Source organism: Pomacea canaliculata, linkage group LG6, assembly GCF_003073045.1.
Source record: "Pomacea canaliculata isolate SZHN2017 linkage group LG6, ASM307304v1, whole genome shotgun sequence".
In the NCBI taxonomy this organism is placed as follows: Eukaryota; Metazoa; Mollusca; class Gastropoda; order Architaenioglossa; family Ampullariidae; genus Pomacea; species Pomacea canaliculata.
In genome coordinates, this window is record NC_037595.1 from 12,764,094 (window position 1) to 12,782,520 (window position 18,427).

At 38.3% G+C, this 18,427-nt stretch overlaps 1 protein-coding gene across 1 annotated transcript; it reads left to right on the top strand.

Annotated features, from left to right (window-relative positions):
* Nucleotides 1-107: 107 nt before the first annotated feature.
* On the top strand, nucleotides 108-17,222 carry LOC112566889 (receptor-type tyrosine-protein phosphatase H-like). The gene is made up of 37 exons (XM_025243307.1): nucleotides 108-176; nucleotides 431-472; nucleotides 610-720; nucleotides 945-1,014; nucleotides 1,634-1,833; nucleotides 2,334-2,535; nucleotides 2,861-3,040; nucleotides 3,474-3,602; nucleotides 3,985-4,121; nucleotides 4,650-4,724; nucleotides 4,838-4,945; nucleotides 5,073-5,142; nucleotides 5,627-5,808; nucleotides 5,981-6,194; nucleotides 6,383-6,567; nucleotides 6,685-6,889; nucleotides 7,059-7,238; nucleotides 7,532-7,660; nucleotides 8,317-8,444; nucleotides 8,680-8,784; nucleotides 8,987-9,056; nucleotides 9,526-9,684; nucleotides 9,980-10,108; nucleotides 10,519-10,642; nucleotides 10,851-10,921; nucleotides 11,087-11,210; nucleotides 11,591-11,629; nucleotides 11,811-11,849; nucleotides 12,132-12,231; nucleotides 12,634-12,724; nucleotides 12,987-13,063; nucleotides 13,357-13,491; nucleotides 13,761-13,892; nucleotides 14,331-14,482; nucleotides 14,601-14,745; nucleotides 15,283-15,382; nucleotides 15,746-17,222. Exons 5-37 carry the CDS (start codon nucleotides 1,777-1,779, stop codon nucleotides 16,291-16,293), a joined length of 4,521 nt encoding a protein of 1,506 aa, XP_025099092.1. The 5' UTR covers nucleotides 108-176; nucleotides 431-472; nucleotides 610-720; nucleotides 945-1,014; nucleotides 1,634-1,776; the 3' UTR covers nucleotides 16,294-17,222.
* The last annotated feature ends 1,205 nt before the right edge of the window (nucleotides 17,223-18,427 follow it).

Below are 18,427 nucleotides of genomic sequence, written 5' to 3' on the forward strand. Positions count from 1 at the left end.
TCATACATGTTGCTGTTTTGTCAGTTCCTGGAGTTGTTCAGAATCTGACAGTAACACCTGGTCAGGAGGCCTACAACAACAACGATCTCTGCAAATAATTCAGCTGGCGATGTCCACGTGTCACAGAGCGGAATACTCCCATCATAGGATTCCTTTTAAACACAACCTCGTGGAATGTAAGAACACTGTATTTTTGTTTACAGACCTATATAGAAGCAATGTGAATATTTATATATAGAGACAAAACATTGTAAATACAAAGAGCATAAGGATCTGTCTAAATCGCTCGCAATAACCATCATATTGCAGTAAATTTTAGATAAAATTTTATGTACACTTTTATATATTAAAATTTTAATCCGGAATGGAACAGTTATGTGATTTGTTGTGCCAACTGAATAAACATTCAAAAGATTCCATAATGTTTCAGATAAACGAAGGAGACAAGAAAGAAGACAGCTCTGCCGCTCAGGTACGAATCTTTCACTTCTTCATCCGACACTAAAGATCAACATGACTATCTTACTCGATATAGACGATTATAGAAATTTTCAAGAGACAGTTTTGTTTATTAATAATTTTTATTCAAGTGAAACCTTTTTTTTTCAGAAAAACCAGTGCAGTGTGGGTATTTGTTTTGTAAACGTGGCGAACGTGAGCTGCGAAAATATCCAAAGTGTTGATATCGTCGTCAAGCCTGAACACCATTATCTTATCCAGGTAATTATTTTATCTTTGTAAAGTTTTATTAGTCTGTCTGGTCGATGTTCCATTGTTAAAGTCTTATTTAATGTAATAAAGGGAAAGAATGAAAGATGATATCAGAGAATTACTTCACGTATGACAATAAGTTCATCGTAATGTTTTAAGCAGGACTAGTGATTGAGAATTCTTTGTCCAAAGTTGTTTCTAAGATTCACATTAATGGCATGATGTCTAAACAGGTGCAAACTGTGGGTGAAAAGTACAACAGTACTGAGTGGGTAACCACAACCTTTGACACACCCGCTGGACGTAAGAATGTTTTTGTTTCATTACCTTTTGTTTGTTTTATTGCTTTCAGATAATGTTTGTATGGTCTGCTCCGCCTATCACACGTTTAAACACCATTTAAAACAGTCAAAATAATGTGAGATTTATATATTTTTTCTCTCTCTTAACAAATTCAGTAAACTCTATTACATACTCTAATTACATTCAAATATTTCAGATAACCTAGCGCATTTAAAATTTAAATGCAAATCACTGTGAACAAACAAACGATAATTCTGTTTAAAATATTGCTTCTTTGATGAATGAGATATTATGCTGGGAAAAAAAGAATTTGAAGACAAACCACTTGATAGTCACACCTACCAAACTTTATGAACTGACAGTAGATGGCTCTTAAAATTAAAAAAAAATGTGTCTTTGGCCTTATACTCAAGGTTGACAAATATTTAAGATTGAAAATCCTACCTCTTCATTTAGCTGACATTGTTTACCGCCACCTTTATTTTACACTTAAAGAAATAGTCTTGCGAGTGGTTAAGCTATTAATGTATTTGTTAAATAGTCTTTGTGGGTTTATTGCTCTTTAAAACACAGTCTGTTCCATCGGACTGGTAGTTACTAACTTCATTTTGATGTTCAGCTTCAGGACCAGTAGAACATTTGAGAGCTGAGTCTGTGAACGGGTTTTCTGTGAGTGTCGAGTGGAGCAAACCAAACGAAACAAACGGAAAGTTACTTGGCTACGTGGTGCACGTGCTTCAGTCCGGACTGGACTGTGTGCAGATGATCTTGTACATGTTGAAGTCTACAGATAATACTGGACAGGATTGTTTTGATAAGGTAAGTAATCATTACAAATCTGTATGATAATTATCTCTTTATCATCCTTCATCCAGCCATCAAGCCATCCAGCCGACTGTCACAGACACACGTAGCACTACATGCATGTAGCCTGTATTCTGGTATCATAGAAACACAGACACCTGCCTGCGATATTGTTCATTCTTTATGTATAATCTCCTTCCCCCTCTAAAGATAATAATATTCTAGCAGGATCTTAATATAAACATTTACACTGCATGATCCGATTCCGTACACATGACATGCTCAACGTTTCACTTCATCCCGAATCTTTCCAATCTTTCACCTGTCTAGATACATTTCCAGGCGTTCATACATCTGTAAGTCTTTCAGTGAATGTTTCTCAGTATCTGGGAGAACTTTATATATAAATTAGAAAGTCACAGTTCAAAAGAGGACACGAAGGACAAGTTCCATTTAAAACTGCGTTAGGAAGACAATTGCCACGTTTACAGCATGCAGCTTTAATATATCTACAGGGGAAAGTAAAGTGTGAGGAATATGGGAAAAACTGTTCCAAAGTGACATACTTCAACGGAGACATAGAGAAGTCACAAATTACCATCGCCCACCTGCTGCCAGACACCTTGTACACCTTCACCGTGTTTGCAGTCAATGGCGCTGCACAGAACAACGGAGCAGGTGAAGCAGCCAGCACCAATACAACCACAAACATTACTGGTATGTATGTCTTAACATTTGTAACATTAAGAAATGTGAAGCCATGGTCTTGACTCTTGTGGTTTGTCTAGCTGAACCACTCAACAAACGGTTGTTACTTATCTGATCAAAACCACTCCCAAAAAAGAGACAAAAAAAAAAAAACAGACAAGGAATTCTTTGCGTACATTCAACACGTCTAATCAATGTTGTCATAGTTGTACCTAAGACCTTTGTAGTTTCATCTTTAAATATTTTTAGAAAATGTAATAGAAACTTTTTTTGGTTATCACGAGTATTTTTGCAGTGTATACCTGAACCTGAACTGCATTTTTACTGTTTTCAGTTCCATCAAACCCAAAAGACTTCACAGCGACAACGATAACAAAGGACTCCATCAACCTCACCTGGACTCCGCCAGAACCTCGTCCTGGACCCACAACCTACACCTTGGTAGTCACAGACCTCGGTTCTCGATACTACCAAGACAGTAAGATGGACTGGACTAATGTCACACATATCCCAGGTACGAGCAGGTGGACTAGTCACTCGACTATAATCACAATCACGGTAATGACTATGTTGATGGGTGTAACGGGGAATACTCCACAGATGTGTTTAAAGCACGTTTAAAGGATTCGATGGTGGGTAAATGGTGAATATGGAAGGGGAGAGAGTTCCACTGTTTTGTAACAAACTTCCAATCTGGAGATAATATGTGGTTGTTATAGTGACAGATGTAGAGGGACTACAGTAATCAAAGAGTGGAGTAGTTTGGCTGGGATGTAAAGAAAGAGAAGTTTTAAACTCTCTATCAAACATTAGCTCAAATTAAAAATTCTTCACAAAAATGTAAGATTCCTTACAACCAATAATCCTCATAGCATCTTTTTTTCATAATGAGCAGTTTTCTGCAGTAGTAGAAAGTCATTAAAATAAAACATTGAAACTGTTTTCAGGTTATGAGAGTAAAAACTTCACAGTAACAGGCCTCCGTCCCGCGTGGAATTACAGTTTTTCTTTGTCGGCACAAACAGAGAAAGGCTCCTCAGAAAATATCACTATGACATTATTCACCAACGACTCAGGTAATTTGCTGCCCTCGTCTAAGTTACATTTTTACTCCTTATTTTTGTACGATAGTAGAAAGACCAAAACAATGTAGTCTCCTAGATGATGTAGACTAACATTTTTAATGACCACATCTAGCTGGTCATTATATTTAATGAAGGGATTTTAGCTTTACATTTGTAGCTGTAGAGTTGAAAAAAAAAACAGAACTAGTGTTAAACCAATCTTTTACTATTACTTTTGTCAATATGTGTTGGTGTAAGTTTTCTTATCGAGAGCTTCGATTTCGTCAAATTCTTGGTTTAATGGAAGAGAATTACATGATATTTGATTATGAAATAATGAATTCTGTGCATCTGACCATCTGAATGTTGTAGCATATATTTGCTTGTGTGACAGTTCCAGGTGTTGTTCAAAACCTAAATGTAACACCTGGTCAGGTGGCCTACAAACAACTGACCGCAAGCTGGCGATGTCCCGATGTCACAGATCGTCACACTCTCATCAGAGGATTCTTCATTAACACAACACTGGAGGTACACAAGAACCTGAAAATATGTTTATAATATTATCTTTTGATTACAAAATATGTATAGAATATTTTTATAGAAAATATGTTACCAGCATAAACATGTGCATGTAGGCAATAAATAAAAAAAAAGAGTATGTCCACATCCTTTGTTCGATCCTCACCATCTTAGGTAAACACGTTCGATTCTAATATATCTTGGGCTGAGGTTATGATAAAAGTCAGTTTCTCCAGTAAAAACATTTTTTTTTGTTTATTTTCGTCGTTTTAAGCAGAAGAAAATGCTACGCACATACACTTTAGAGAAAAATCAGATAAAGGTCGTAATTCTAGGCGGTATGAATGAAAGAAACAGAGAGAATGAGAAAAGGTAAAATGAATAGAAGAGAGAATGGAATAATGAACGAGCAAAGAATATTTATTGTGCTACATCATGCAGTCTGTAGGGAAATACACACAAAAAAGAATAAACAGTTCCTACTTTATTTCTTAGATAAATTGCCTACAAATTTCAAAGAACTGAATAATGTTTCAGGGATGTAGTGAGGTTGAAGTCACTGGGTGCAAAGATAAAGAATCCCAAATATCTCACACCACGGCCGACAGTCAGGTAAAAAAATACTTTAACACCTGTTTTAGCAGATGACAACATTAAACATGTTAAAAGCATATTATCACAACGTTAGAGCAGACACATGAAAATAGTTTTACGTTTTGTTTCAGACTAAAAGCTGCGATATAGGTCTTTGCTTCGTAAATTTAACGGACAACTGCGATGGTAACGAAACTGTGACGATAGTGGTGAAGCCTGAAAGCTGTCATCTCATTCAGGTAATAATATTATTGTATTTACATGTTAGGTTCATCTGTTGCTGTGTACTATTAATTTTGTTTAATTTTACAAAAGAAAAACATGTTTGTAGAATGGGTGTTACTTACTGCCATCATGTCCATACAGGTGCAGACTGTGGGCAAGAACTTCAACAGCACAGACTGGGGGAGCACAACATATGATTCACCTGCTGGACGTGAGTAAAATTTTATTTATTGCATTTTTTAGTTTTTTTTTTGTTTTGCTTTTAACTAAATTTCAATCATGTGATCTACTTACATCATTTGTTATTCATGTTGTAAGTGTCTCTATCAAATGCAGTCCTTGAAGTTCTCTCTGTGTACATTTATTAATGCAATGAACGATATAATAATTGTAATTATCAGAACAAATGTACATTGTTTCATAATAAAAATTTCAATACAACGCAATTTAACACTCGTGGACAGAGACAAATATTGCTTCCATTTATTTACTAAATCAGGAGAAGAAAATGTAAAAGTGGTCTACTTGGTTCTCACAACTAAAAGAACACTACAGACGACTCAAAAGATGGTGTATTTGGAACTTTTTTGATGAAGTGGAATGATGCTTATTACTGTAAAAACATTTCCAATCATCCAGTAGCCCGTTTCATTGAACTGCTTGTTATTGTCACGTGGTTTTGCCTCCACTTTCAGCGTCAGGAAAAGTAAAAAATTTGAATGTTAGCTACTTGAACGAGTCTGATGTGAGCGTGGAGTGGGGCTACCCAACGGAACCAAACGGATTGTTACTCGGGTACGGGCTGCTGGTGTATCAAGACCAAGTGTGTGAGCGAAGTATCTGGTCGCCACAATCTAGAAAAGGATATTTTAAGGAGGTAAGTAATGTACACAAATCTGTGTACTGTCCTGTGTTGATTGCTCAGTGCAGCCAATTTGGTGACTACCTTCTTATACACTGTTTCATTTGTTCTCAGAATAAGAAAGACAAACAATGAGAGCAATACAGACATTTGTAAAATCTGTTTCACAATTATGTTGTGGCTACAGAAATGCGCAGAGGGAGTGTACAAACCTAAAGAAACCTGTAACAAAACAGAGACAAGAACCTCAGAGCCACTAAAAGAAGACAGGACAGAAGTAGCGATCTCTGGCCTCAAACCGTATACTTCTTACAACATCACCGTGTTCGCCGTCAACTGCGCCAAAGACAACAACGGGGAAGGAGAACCGGATAACATCAACTTCCTCACCAATATGTCGGGTACAAGAGATTTTATTGTATTTCAATTAAATACTATTTCTTTAAAACACTGTGTTTACGCAGGCCAACACACATCCATCGACATGTTTACACACACACCAGCGCGCGTGACCCGCATGTAAAATCTAATTAATTCTTACAATACTCAAAACTAGTATTTAAGGCTGTGAATTAATTTCTACTTTCAGCTTCAGGTCCTGTGAGGAATCTGAGTGTCGTTGCCCTCAGCGATTCCGCCTTACAGGTCACGTGGTACAGACCAGCAGCAGTCAACGGAGAGTTACGTGGCTACGAGCTTCACGTGCTGACAAACGACACAAAGTGTGTGCAGGCAATCAAGTTCACGAATGATACCACAAGCTGCAAGAAAGTTGTGAGTACCAACCAGAAACATACACAAATTTGTAGTTGAAAACGAGATGTAAACAAAAATTGTGTGAGATCAACATAATTACTCCGCTTAATACAATATTGTTCACACGAATTACAGGAACCGGAAGCGGACGAAAAGCTGGATCACTGTGCTAACAGGACAGATATATGCAGAGACATAAACAGTTCAAGACAAGAAGCGAACATCACTGACCTGCTCCCGGACACCTTGTACACCATCACCGTGTTTGCCATCAACGACGCTGTACAGAACAGAGGAGAGGGTCAAAATGTCAGCACAGATGGAACCACAAACATCGCCGGTAATTGCACATTTTTTTTCTCGTTTGCTTTCTTTTATCTTATGTGTCTGGTTATTATTCTATATGGTTATGGTGGCCTAATTTTATTATTTCATTAATTATTTATAAATGAATTACTTACATATGTGAGTGCGTTAAGTACCCAACTTCCAGGTGTAATTTGTTTCAGCTCCATCGAAGATAACTGACTTTACTGCGGTGTTTATAAACAACTCTGTCACACTCACCTGGTCTCCGCCGGTACCTCGTCCTGGTCCCACTAATTACACTCTTGTCATCACAGACCTGGGATCTCGATACTACCAAGACAGGACAATGAATTCAACATCAAAGACTATTGACATCCAGGGTATCGTGAACTGTATAATTACTTCTCAGTTTAATTCAGTGTTAATAGTTTTGTTTGTTGGTTTCTCATCTGAAAATAGAATCTCAGAAAGGGAGTTTTGTTAATTAAAATACTTGTTATCTGGAGATGCTTACACAACCAGATTTTTTTTTTTCGATGGTAAATTTTAAATGTATTTCATCCCACATTCGTGGAATTTTTTACATTTTGGCTGCTCAAAAGTTTTACTGCAATTGTTACTTTTTCCTAAAGGACATGAAAGTTGTCAGTATTATAACCGTGTTTTCTTGCAGGCTATGACATTACATCCCATATAGAAAAGGACCTACGTTCAGCATGGAACTATTCGTTTTGCTTGAGTGCTCATACAGGGAGAGGATCATCACAAAATACTAGTTTCACCATTTCAACGAATGATTCAGGTGACTTCCTTTAATTACATTCCGCTTTCCTGACGGCTGTCTTTTCAACATCTACATCAGTTGTTTTCTTTTTCATCCTGGTCTGCCCCCATCTTCTGTCCTTTTTATGTTCAGCAGAAGACCATAAGGCAATAAGCCCAAGTTTGCATTTTCGTCACTCATCATCTCACAAAAACTTATTTTAAATTGGATTCCGATTAGGTTTCAGCTTGAACGATGTGTCAACTCTTCCACTTATGTTAGGGTGTCGCCCTCCACATCTCCAGTCAACTGGAGTCCACTAACATAAATACACACGTAAAGGCCGTACACACAAAGTTTGCCAAAGGAAATGCAAAGGACCATACGTTAATTATGTGTATCTATGTACAAACATTATTTATGGGGATATTTGTAAACGTGTATCTCACTATCAACAAGCGAATGTTCATCCACATTTTGGGAAACAGTATTTATACTGACGTTTACCCAGTCATTTGGAAAATAAATTTCATCGTACAGATTTTTAAGCACAAGACTAATTGATCTTCATTATAAACACAACTGACCACGTGCTTCGTTCTTTTCCATGGAAAATAATTATTGAAATTCATTTTTGTGAGTCTTTCTGCGGGTACGTGCGTGTGGGTGGCTGCTGGATGTTGTATTCCTGGCAGAACCGGGACCAGTACAAGACTTGACCCTAACACCCGGACAAGTGCCATACAAAGGGGTGACCGCCAGGTGGCGATGTCCGGCAGTGACCGATCGCAACACCCGCATCACTGGCTTTGCTGTCTTCGTGGTAAGTGAGATGTGTTCACAGCAACGTCCACACAATGCATTCTTAACAGCCCTTGCTTTGTACGATGGTGCTTTCCAGTTCAAATATTTTTCAATAATGATAACGGACTTGAGATCACAATCATATCAAGAACACAAATCCCGTTTTTATATTTTAATTCTTGCCATGTAAACATCTTAATTAGAAACCTTGCTGCACCCATTATCAAGGTAGTTGTGAATTCTTGTGATTTCAGAACTCTGTGGTGTACATTCGTACTGCAGACATCACAAATGAGGACTGTGAATCCACCCAAAGCATCGACTTAGTGCTGACACCTGAGAACAGGTTTCTTATTGAGGTGATTTCTCAATCTAAACTCTTGTTCAGAGGCTGAATGTTTGTCAACACGATGTTTATATGTTTAGTCCAGTCTCAGTGAAAGGATTGTATAGTGATCGCCATTCATTTTTATTAATTTAAAAAAAAATAATTTGTATTACATGTATAGTACTTAAGCTTGAGAGCTGAATAATATGTCTGACTAACGAATACCTGAACAGGTGTTTACGCTTGGTGAGCAGTTCAACGACACTCGGGGGGTCAGCGAGTCTTACAACACGTCAGCTGGACGTAAGTAGAATGACTCGTGCTACTTGCAAAAAACAAACAAACAAACAAACAAACAAACAAAAAACAAGAACAACAACAACAACATAAAATAAATATGAGGTAGAAGAAGTAAATACATATACTCTACTTATGTTTTTCTTTTTAGTAAAGCGCTTTGGGCCCGCCTTTAATGATGTGAAAAAGCGCTATACAAATAAACATATTATTATTATTATCATCATCAAGTATCATTTACAAAATGCGACCAATCTCAGGGAAAAAGTTCTTTTAGTTGTCTAACAACTTCCAGAACCGTTAAAACCATGTAATCCCAACCACCAGCACCACCACCATAACCAAGAAGTCATGTTCTTAGTTCTCTTCGATCTTTTCTTGTCTCGGCTTCTTTTTCCCGCACAAAATATTAACGAGTAATTATAATTATTTGCTGTTGGTGCCGGTTGAAGAGCACTCACTGTTTCATCTCCAGCTCCCCCCGTCATGGAGGTAGCATTCCATTCAGAGCAGAAACAACAGAGCCAAAAGTCATTTCAAATCAGCTTCTGCGCCAGTTGTCTCTTTAACGAGTCCAACGGAAAAATCAACTACTTCGCCATCATCGTCTGTGAAGTCGACAGCTGCGCTCAGCGTAGGTCACGTGTTGATTGATTGAGTGATTGATTATTGATTGATTGATAACGGAGGCCGCAATTAGCAGGATGAATTGCTTTGTTTTCCACTGATTGTTTCTTGTATGACCTGTGAGTTCATAGTTTTTCATGTGAAGAGCATTGAGCTCGCATCCTCACCTGGAAATGTGAAATTATTATTATTAATTATTTTTATTTGAATATTTGAGTATGACACTGTCTCTGGCAAATACGTTGTGTTACATGGTTTTATATTTTTAGCCTTATCATAGTTACACATTTCTCCATGAACAGAAAATGATCTGGACAGCGAGCTAAAGGTCAAAGGTCTACACTCCTGGCACAATGCCAGCGACAATAACTTCAAGGATATCTACAGACCGACGAATGACACGTGGCAAGATCACATGAGAAATTTGACAGGTAACAAACACTTTATATAATATATAATAGCATTCTGAAGCAAAACTGACAAAATCTAGATTGTGTGTCTTTAATTTTCTTTCACTAGCAATTAGGGAACACATTCTCCTGCTTTTCTGTGCCAAAAATCAACAAACAAAATAAGAATTGTTTTCCTGCTGAGTTGGAAGCTTTCATTACACATCTCTTTACTTGCACAAAGAGTGCTGGCGGTGTATTTGTTTACAAATATTTTCCCACTGTTGGGTTTTATGACATTAATGTCAGGTTAAGGTTAGGGTTAGTGTCACACTCCTAAAATAACATTTGTCACCTAAACAACAATAGACATGGTGTTTTACTCCCCTGTCTCTCTGAATGGGTCACAACTTTGATATTGTTTTGTGACATGAGCTTGTCACCCGTTACAGGGAGGTCGAGGCACAAACGGTCAACCGACCTTTATGAGTATGTTGTGGGAGAGGACAATGACTGCACCTCCAAGCCTTCGAGTACTTACTGCAATGGACCGCTGCCTCCTGGGAGGTCCTTCAGGTAACAAATAAACTTTTGTCATTAACTAAATTTCTCTCTCTCTCTCACACACACACACACACATGCACACATACAGAAAGGACTCACTCATGAACACACCCATCGTCTCCCACCCCAGTACTTTGTGCGGGTGTCAATCATAGTAATTAAGACAAATCTTCACAACATTATAATGAGATCAGTAGGTCAAATAACAATTTTGTTTCAGAGTTTCAGTCGCATCCTGTACAGCAGGAGGTTGCTCCAGGTCAAACCTTAGTGAGGAAGTGCGTACATTAGGTAGGTACCCGTTTAATATTTGTCAAATATCTCTATTATACAGTCTCATCTTAATCTCCATTTTACTAGAATATTTTCATCAACCTTATCGTTCACACGAGTAGCTTTCAAACAAACTTCCTAAAGATGTTTGTGCTCAAATCTCCATAATTAATATTCTTCCAGACGCAGACGAAGGCTTTCCTATTGCAGCAATAGCCGGCCTTGCCGCGGGGATCGTTGTCGCGGTTTTTGTCGTTGTCATCGTCGTGATTTGTAAACGTCGACTGCAAACAAAGAGCAAGGGAAAGTGAGTCATGAAGTACTTTGAATAATTAATAGAATCGTAAAAACTCACACCATTTGCCCAAAGAGATGGGGACTACATCAGCTATATTGTTTTTAAATGCTGCTGAAGCAGGAGGAATAAAAACTTTCAATTTTCAATGCGAAGCCAACGGCTTTTATTGTTAGGATCTCTTGAAACGAAAAACCACAAGAGGAAGGGAGAGAGAGGGACAGACTGACAAATCGACAGACTGTCAGAGAGAAGAGAAAGGCGAAAGCTTGTACAGACTGTACGGATTACAGTAATCACTGAGTGAGAGAGAAAGTGTGTGTGAGGTGATTAAAGACGTTGGAAGGAGTGAGAGAATGAGTGTTGGTGTAACTCTGACCTTATGTTTTCAGAGGTAAAGGCCGAAAGAGAGATCTATCAACACGAGAAAGGTATGTTCAGCATTTATGTGGTGCATCATGGGTGACTTACACACCTTGCTGCTAAGAAACGCAATGAGTGTATGAGTGTGTGGATGAGTGTGGACTTGATGATGATGATGGTGAAGGAACGTTTGACTGAGCAGGTGAGCGAAATATGGCGACTGCAGTTAATCACTCTTTCACGTTGCAGGGTTGATGATACCGAACTGAAAAACCTGTCAGAGAAAAGGTAGACACTTTATACATCATCCATCATCCATCCACCAACCATCCATCACCATCATCCATCATCAATCATCATTAAACACCAATAATACACTGTAGATTGGCTGAACCTTTGATAATAAACTCATTAGCGGAAAAATTGTTGGAAATAATTGCGCTCCTGTAACTTGCAAAGAAAATTTTACTCTTCACTCTCATGCTAATGGCGATAAGCATATTAGTGTTTACAAACAAATTCAAGGTTTGTTTATATATGTATAGAGCGATAATTATAATGATGCTGCAGGCCAATTTTGATGAAGGATTTCCTCGACAAAATGACAGACCTGAGGTCCTCGCCGATGTCAGACGGCTCGACGCCATTTTCTCTCGTTATGGAGTATGAGGTGTGTGATGTTGACACTTACGTGATGTACGTGATTTGGACGTAGTGTTATACCTACAGTCACGTTACCTCATCTGCCCATGTTTGTCACACATGATCGGTTGTTTTTTGTTTTTTTTTTGAAACAAAATTGATTTGCTTCTTTAGAACATATTTAAATTTTATAAACATGTGCAGCTAGCTCCTGATTTTTTTTTTTTCGAAGATTTCAGCCCAACTGTGTTTATCCGCGTGTAGTTAATAATGTTTGACATTACAGACTTGGCAGCTTGCTAGAGATGTCTGTTAATATTCGAGATCGTATATTCGACCTTCGTTCTCTTTCTTGACAAACTTTCGGAAGAAAAGTTACATGTTGTTATCATAGTTGATCATTACTGCACTGGTCCATTGAATTTTCCAGGAAATCAAGGAGTTGTCTCCCAAACATCCACAGGCATCAGCAAAGATGGACAGCAACAAGGGCAAGAACAGATACACCAACATCCTGCCTTGTAAGAAACTGCGCTTGTTTTCTTGTTGCTTCTTTCTTCTAATCCAAGATGATTGAGGTTGAGCGAATCTTGTAAAACAAAAATCTTCGTTTTTAAAATGACTGAAGTATCATATGGAGAGTTACTGTGTGTGTGTGATCAAGTAGCCTCGTCTGAGGAATAGAGAAGAAGGAGGCGAATGAAAACACTATCAGATTTTTTCTTTTTCGTGTTCGTAACTTGCATTTCTCACGAGATCTCGTTCCTGACGTTGTGTGAGCAGTCGACCACTCACGGGTGCAGCTGAAGCGGGTGGCCGGCGATGAGTGCTCGGATTACATCAACGCTAACTTCATTCCAGTGAGTCACCGCGGAACACCGTTCTTAAAAATGTTTTTGAGTATTTAACATCTTCTGGAACCAGCCATCATCTTTTGCTCCAGTCTGTTGATTGACTGTGTGTCTGTCTGCTTGTTTATCTGCCTGCATATATTTCTTTCCGATTTCAAAGTCTTTTATAATAATTCTGCCCAATAACCTTTTTTTTTCCATGTGCGTATTGAATCTTTTAAAAGGCTATTTATCGAATATATGAAAAAGTAAATAAAGAAATTACTGATTTAAGATTAATTAATTTATTTATTTAATTTCAGGGATATCACTCAAGGCACGAGTACATCGCCACTCAGGGACCACTGCAACACACCGTCGACGATTTCTGGCGTATGGTGTGGGAGCAAGGTGTCCCTGTCATCGTCATGTTATCTGATTTCATCGATAAGGGAGTGGTTAGTGCTACCTTTAGTTCATGACTTGCTCTCACTTCTTTGATAAAATATTCGTATGAGATTATACAATATCATGAAATATGCAATTATCATCTGAATTCTGCTTGACTGTAACAAAGGAGTGAAATTAGTGTGCGTGTAATATGGTTGGAATGATGGTGGTGACGACGACGATGATGATGATGATCAGTTGTTTTAACTGCTTTTGTCATTAAACGGCCACACTTCTTGCCGGTCTGAACCTACCTGTCTACTCTGTCAACTGCTAGAAAAAGGTGTTCCCGTACTTTCCTGAAGATGACAAAGAAGACGAGCCGCAGGTATTCGGCTCCATCACAGTCACCCTCAAGCAGGTGCAGAAGTTGAGCGGCTTTAGCCTCCGGACATTTACACTACAACGGGTAAAGAGAACTCCTTCTCTTTCTGTTATCTGCCTGTAAACAAAATAAATACATCTCCAATAAATGTATTTCATTTATATTAGTAATTTTTCTCATGGAGATAACTGAAAAGTAGATGTAGAGAGGATGTGTGTTTGTATGTGTTCATGTGAGTGTGTGAAAGAGAGAGTGTAAAATTCTTTCAGCCCTCCTTTGATGGTGGAGAAGTTACTATAAAATAGTTTTTGTTGTTTTTTATTTATGTCTTCTGCCAATTATCTACATGTAGATGAGCTCAGCAGTATATATTCTCTTCTAGCTAATCAGTATAAATGAGATTAACACTCTACCTTGGAAATTTTTGAGTTACAGCTTATTTGAATTTCTATATCGATGCACAGCTGTGAACAACATCTTTTTTGAAAATGAATGCAGTGATACGTATGTTATCGAAAACAGGGCAAAAGCAAGCGCCAAGTTCAACATTTTTTCATTGAGAACTGGATTGACCACGGCGCCAACCTCGATTTGCAGTTTTTGCTACAATTTGTGAAGACGGTCCGCACGGAGATACCGCCTGGCTCCGAGTCTCCGATGGTAGTTCACTGCAGGTATGTCCCACTAGACTAGATGAGGTTGATGTGGACGAGGCTGGAAAGAAAGTTAGGAGGCAAGAACAAACATATGGTCGACACCAAATGATCCTCAGAAAGACTTTTGTGTTCACAGCGCTGGTGTTGGAAGAACGGGTACCTATATAGGCCTGGACTACTTGACACAGTTCATTGACCACACGCCGCTCTCTGACCCCATCGACATATTCTCCTACGTCTTGTCCATGAGGGACTGCAGGACCACCATGGTGCAGACGGCGGTACGTGTCAGCAGACGACATACTTGATGTCTTCCTCTCTTAAAAACGTTGAGCCTCTTTCCTCAACTTCTGTGCTAAACGCTGCCCAAAACAAAACACAACAAAACAAAACAAAACAAAACAAAACAAAACAAAACAAAACAAAACAAAACAAAACAAAACAAAACAAAACAAATCATCTTAACTTTTTTTCAGTGAATAAAGAAAAATTTAGATATGAGAGTGACTACAGACATGTAATTCTTTATATATTTCTCCAAAATTATATTTACTTCAGTCCAAGTGATTGTGATATGGATGTAGAATTTCTGTCAGTCACTTACAAATCATAAGCATTCTTAACTTAGCTAATGAACTACCAAGCCCAAAACTTTGATTTCTTTGCCCCCGTTTTCATCCAGAAAATAATTTTTACTACAGGATATTATTTACTCAAATTTACTATCATCACATTATGCCATTTCACGTGCAACTCATAATGCTACAAAAACATAACTTAACCATTATAAATCATACAGACCTTTATCTCAATTACAGGAGCAGTACGTTGTTCTGTATCTCGCTGCGGAGAAGCTGTTGATGGTGAAGACAGGCAAGGACAACTACCAGGAGCCTGTGTACGCCAACCTCGCTTATGGTAAGTATGTTTCAAGTGAAAGGTACAAGTAATATTCGTCCCACAACCTTTACTGTCGTTAGTGTGTGAGGTGTTAGAGACCTCACTTTTCTCTTGGCCAGCATTACGAGAGGGTGGTGACCATCTCTCCCTCGCTGCCTTACCTCCTCCACCCACCTAAGGACTCAGGTATCAATACCCACCACCTGGCTACACAGGCATCGAACCGCAGCGCCTCTCAGTTTGTACGACAACGTTCTAACCTCTGGATTATCCACTCCCTTTAACTTTCCTATTTATATTTCTTATACCTTCTTATATTTTGATGTATATGATGAGTATAAACTTCTTGCATTGTATTACATTGCGTCTTTTAATTTGCAGAGGAAGACGACAACGTGGATGAGAAGCCGGAATATGCAAATGTGTCGTCCCCTGTAGCAGACGACAAGCCAGTTGCAGAGCAGACGGCTACTGAGAAGCCTCTCATCAGACATCTCAGCACCGACAGCTCCTGCTCTACCGCCGAGCTGATCACCGAGAATCAGGAGAAAAAAAACATCCGACCGATCAGACAAGCGCCTAAAGCGCCACCTGTCCACGAGAAGGCACGACGAGTTGCCCAGCAACAGTCAACGACAACAGCGACAACAACCAACAGATTTTCTACCGACCTGACGTCATCCACAGACGTTACACACGCCTCCGAACCGACTGAGGACACCGACGTCAGCAGAACTTTTGAACAAGAAGACTCCACACCAACGAAGTCTCAGAATCCAATGGAATCACCAGAGAAAGCCAGTTTGTGTTTAGGAAGCGAAATTTCGGCACCGGTTTCGACCGAAAATGCACTTAGAAAAAACGGGTCGAAATCGTCTTCACAGAAATCCCCACGACCTGTTGCTCCCGACCGAAAAAAAGAGAAGTGATGACGAACGAGACTTTCGACGATGTTGATTCGTCCAAACGAGTTTACATCTTACTAATTTAGCCCGAACAGACAAATAACTAAGTGATAAGTGTTCTTCCAAGAGATGTTGGCCAAATTGACTGTTACGAATTCTGGGGAGGTCTAGCAAAAATGAGAGAGAGAGAGAGACCAGGACGTTTATCCGGTGGACGAGTTCAAAAGGAAGAAGGGACACATCATCTCATCTCACCACACTTTCATGGTCAGACAGTAGAGTGCATACCATGTATGGTATTTATTTCATATGTTCTATAACGTTGTTACTTATTGTTCTCCTTGATGATAAACATTATCATTAATTGATCTGCTCAACACATTGTCTCAATTATTTCAAAGGTCTGCTTGTATTATCGCACTGTTCATCCTAATCATATTCACTGTGCACATACACTTGGAATCCCTTGACAGATGCCACACATTCTTGTAAAGTCCGATGAATGTAGCAGAAGGCCTGCATTGTGTGACTGTTCTCATTACATGTTCAAGTTAAATTAACAAAAGGACATGTTGTAAATTTGTATTTTTTCTCATCACATGCGAACTCTCATCAGATTTCTACTTTAATATCCTTTCCTATTTGTTTTTAAATCGTTCAGCATTTAGTATTCATAGATTTACCGTGCAAAAACACATTGTCACTGTAAATTGTTTTGTGAATTGCTCATAAACTTCCTACAAGAACTTCTATGTACGGAAAGGCGATGGAAGCACTTATGGGACCCGACCACGGTTACAGACATCGCATCTCCAGCACTAAGATGACGTCATCATGATGGTACGGAATACAGGACTATAGTATACCAGTGAGAATGTAACTGCTTTTGAATTAAGTTTATTTTTTCATAGTTATATCCATGTTATAAGTATTAATACAGAGTTGTTATTTTTCATACTTGTTTTGGTTTTCATGAATACGTAAGACGCTGACTGAATGTGAGGCTGCGATGACAATGAGATGGAAATTCTCTTGTACTTCTGATATTGAGAATGTGCATTGTGGCGAATGTAGATACGTGAGTGTCATGAGTTTTACCAGACCACAAATTTTCGCGAAAATTAACACTAATAAGTTTAGAACATTCTGTGTTTATGGCGCGATGCATGATGCACGATACAGAGAGGTCAAAACTGTACTCGCCAGTGACCCAAGCAAGCGAAATAATTAATAAATAAATTAATTAATGCATGGGATGTCTGATGACGGAAAATTAGTACATGTTAGAACATCGAGAAAAAGTTGACGGTGTTACCTCTTATGTTCAGTCTTAAGTACATCTTGTCTCTGTATTAATGCGAGGGCACACGCGCTACATACGTTTATGAAAGTTAAACAAATATTTAGGTTTAATGAGCAATAGAGCACGTGACAAAGTGAGTTTTAATACTTGTACATTGTGTTATAATAGGTTTTTAAAATGCTTACGTTATGAAGAGTATAAAGATAAAACAATGTCCATACATTTTGAAGTAAAGAAACACGCGAAAAAAAGTCTTACAAGTGTGTATATATATATATAAAAGTATAAGCATATACACCATACTTAAGACATGATATTTGGCAAGAGCAGAGGTGAGGACAGCTATTTCTCTTGCTGGAACTATAATTTATACATAGTTTTATACAGAAAATGTCATTCACTTCTTAAGTTTAGAAACACGTTAGATAACAAAACAAATTAATTCTCGTTGCTCCGACCTGAGAAAATTTACGACAGTGTATATAAATACGTTGATTTCAATTTCGCTGAATTAGGTAGATCAAAGTTGGCATTTACAGCCATTTAATCACCGATTCAATACTTGGCCATACATCACTGAACAAACAGTTTGATGAAGCCGCTTGCAGACGTTCACCTGCGAAGAGAAATACAACCAAACTGAAAGGAACATAGATGAGGTCGGGAAGACGGAATCTTTTTAATCTGTGATCAGTCTTAATGACATCGATTTTAGTGTATTTTGGGCATTTTTTAAATTGTCATTTAAAAATAAATCTTGAGAAGTTGTTTATTTCTAGGTTTAAACAACAGGAAAAAATACAAATCATGGTAAAGGTATGTAGAAGGTGTGTGGATGTGTGCGAGAAACAGAGA

Excerpts from the sequence above, each read along its gene's own strand:
- LOC112566889 (XM_025243307.1), top strand. The coding sequence starts at position 1,777 with ATGATCTTGTACATGTTGAAGTCTACAGATAATACTGGACAGGATTGT. Across the intron at positions 5,809-5,980 it reads GAAAAGGATATTTTAAGGAG|AAATGCGCAGAGGGAGTGTA; the intron begins GTAAGTAATGTA and ends TTGTGGCTACAG. Across the intron at positions 8,445-8,679 it reads CTGGCTTTGCTGTCTTCGTG|AACTCTGTGGTGTACATTCG; the intron begins GTAAGTGAGATG and ends TTGTGATTTCAG.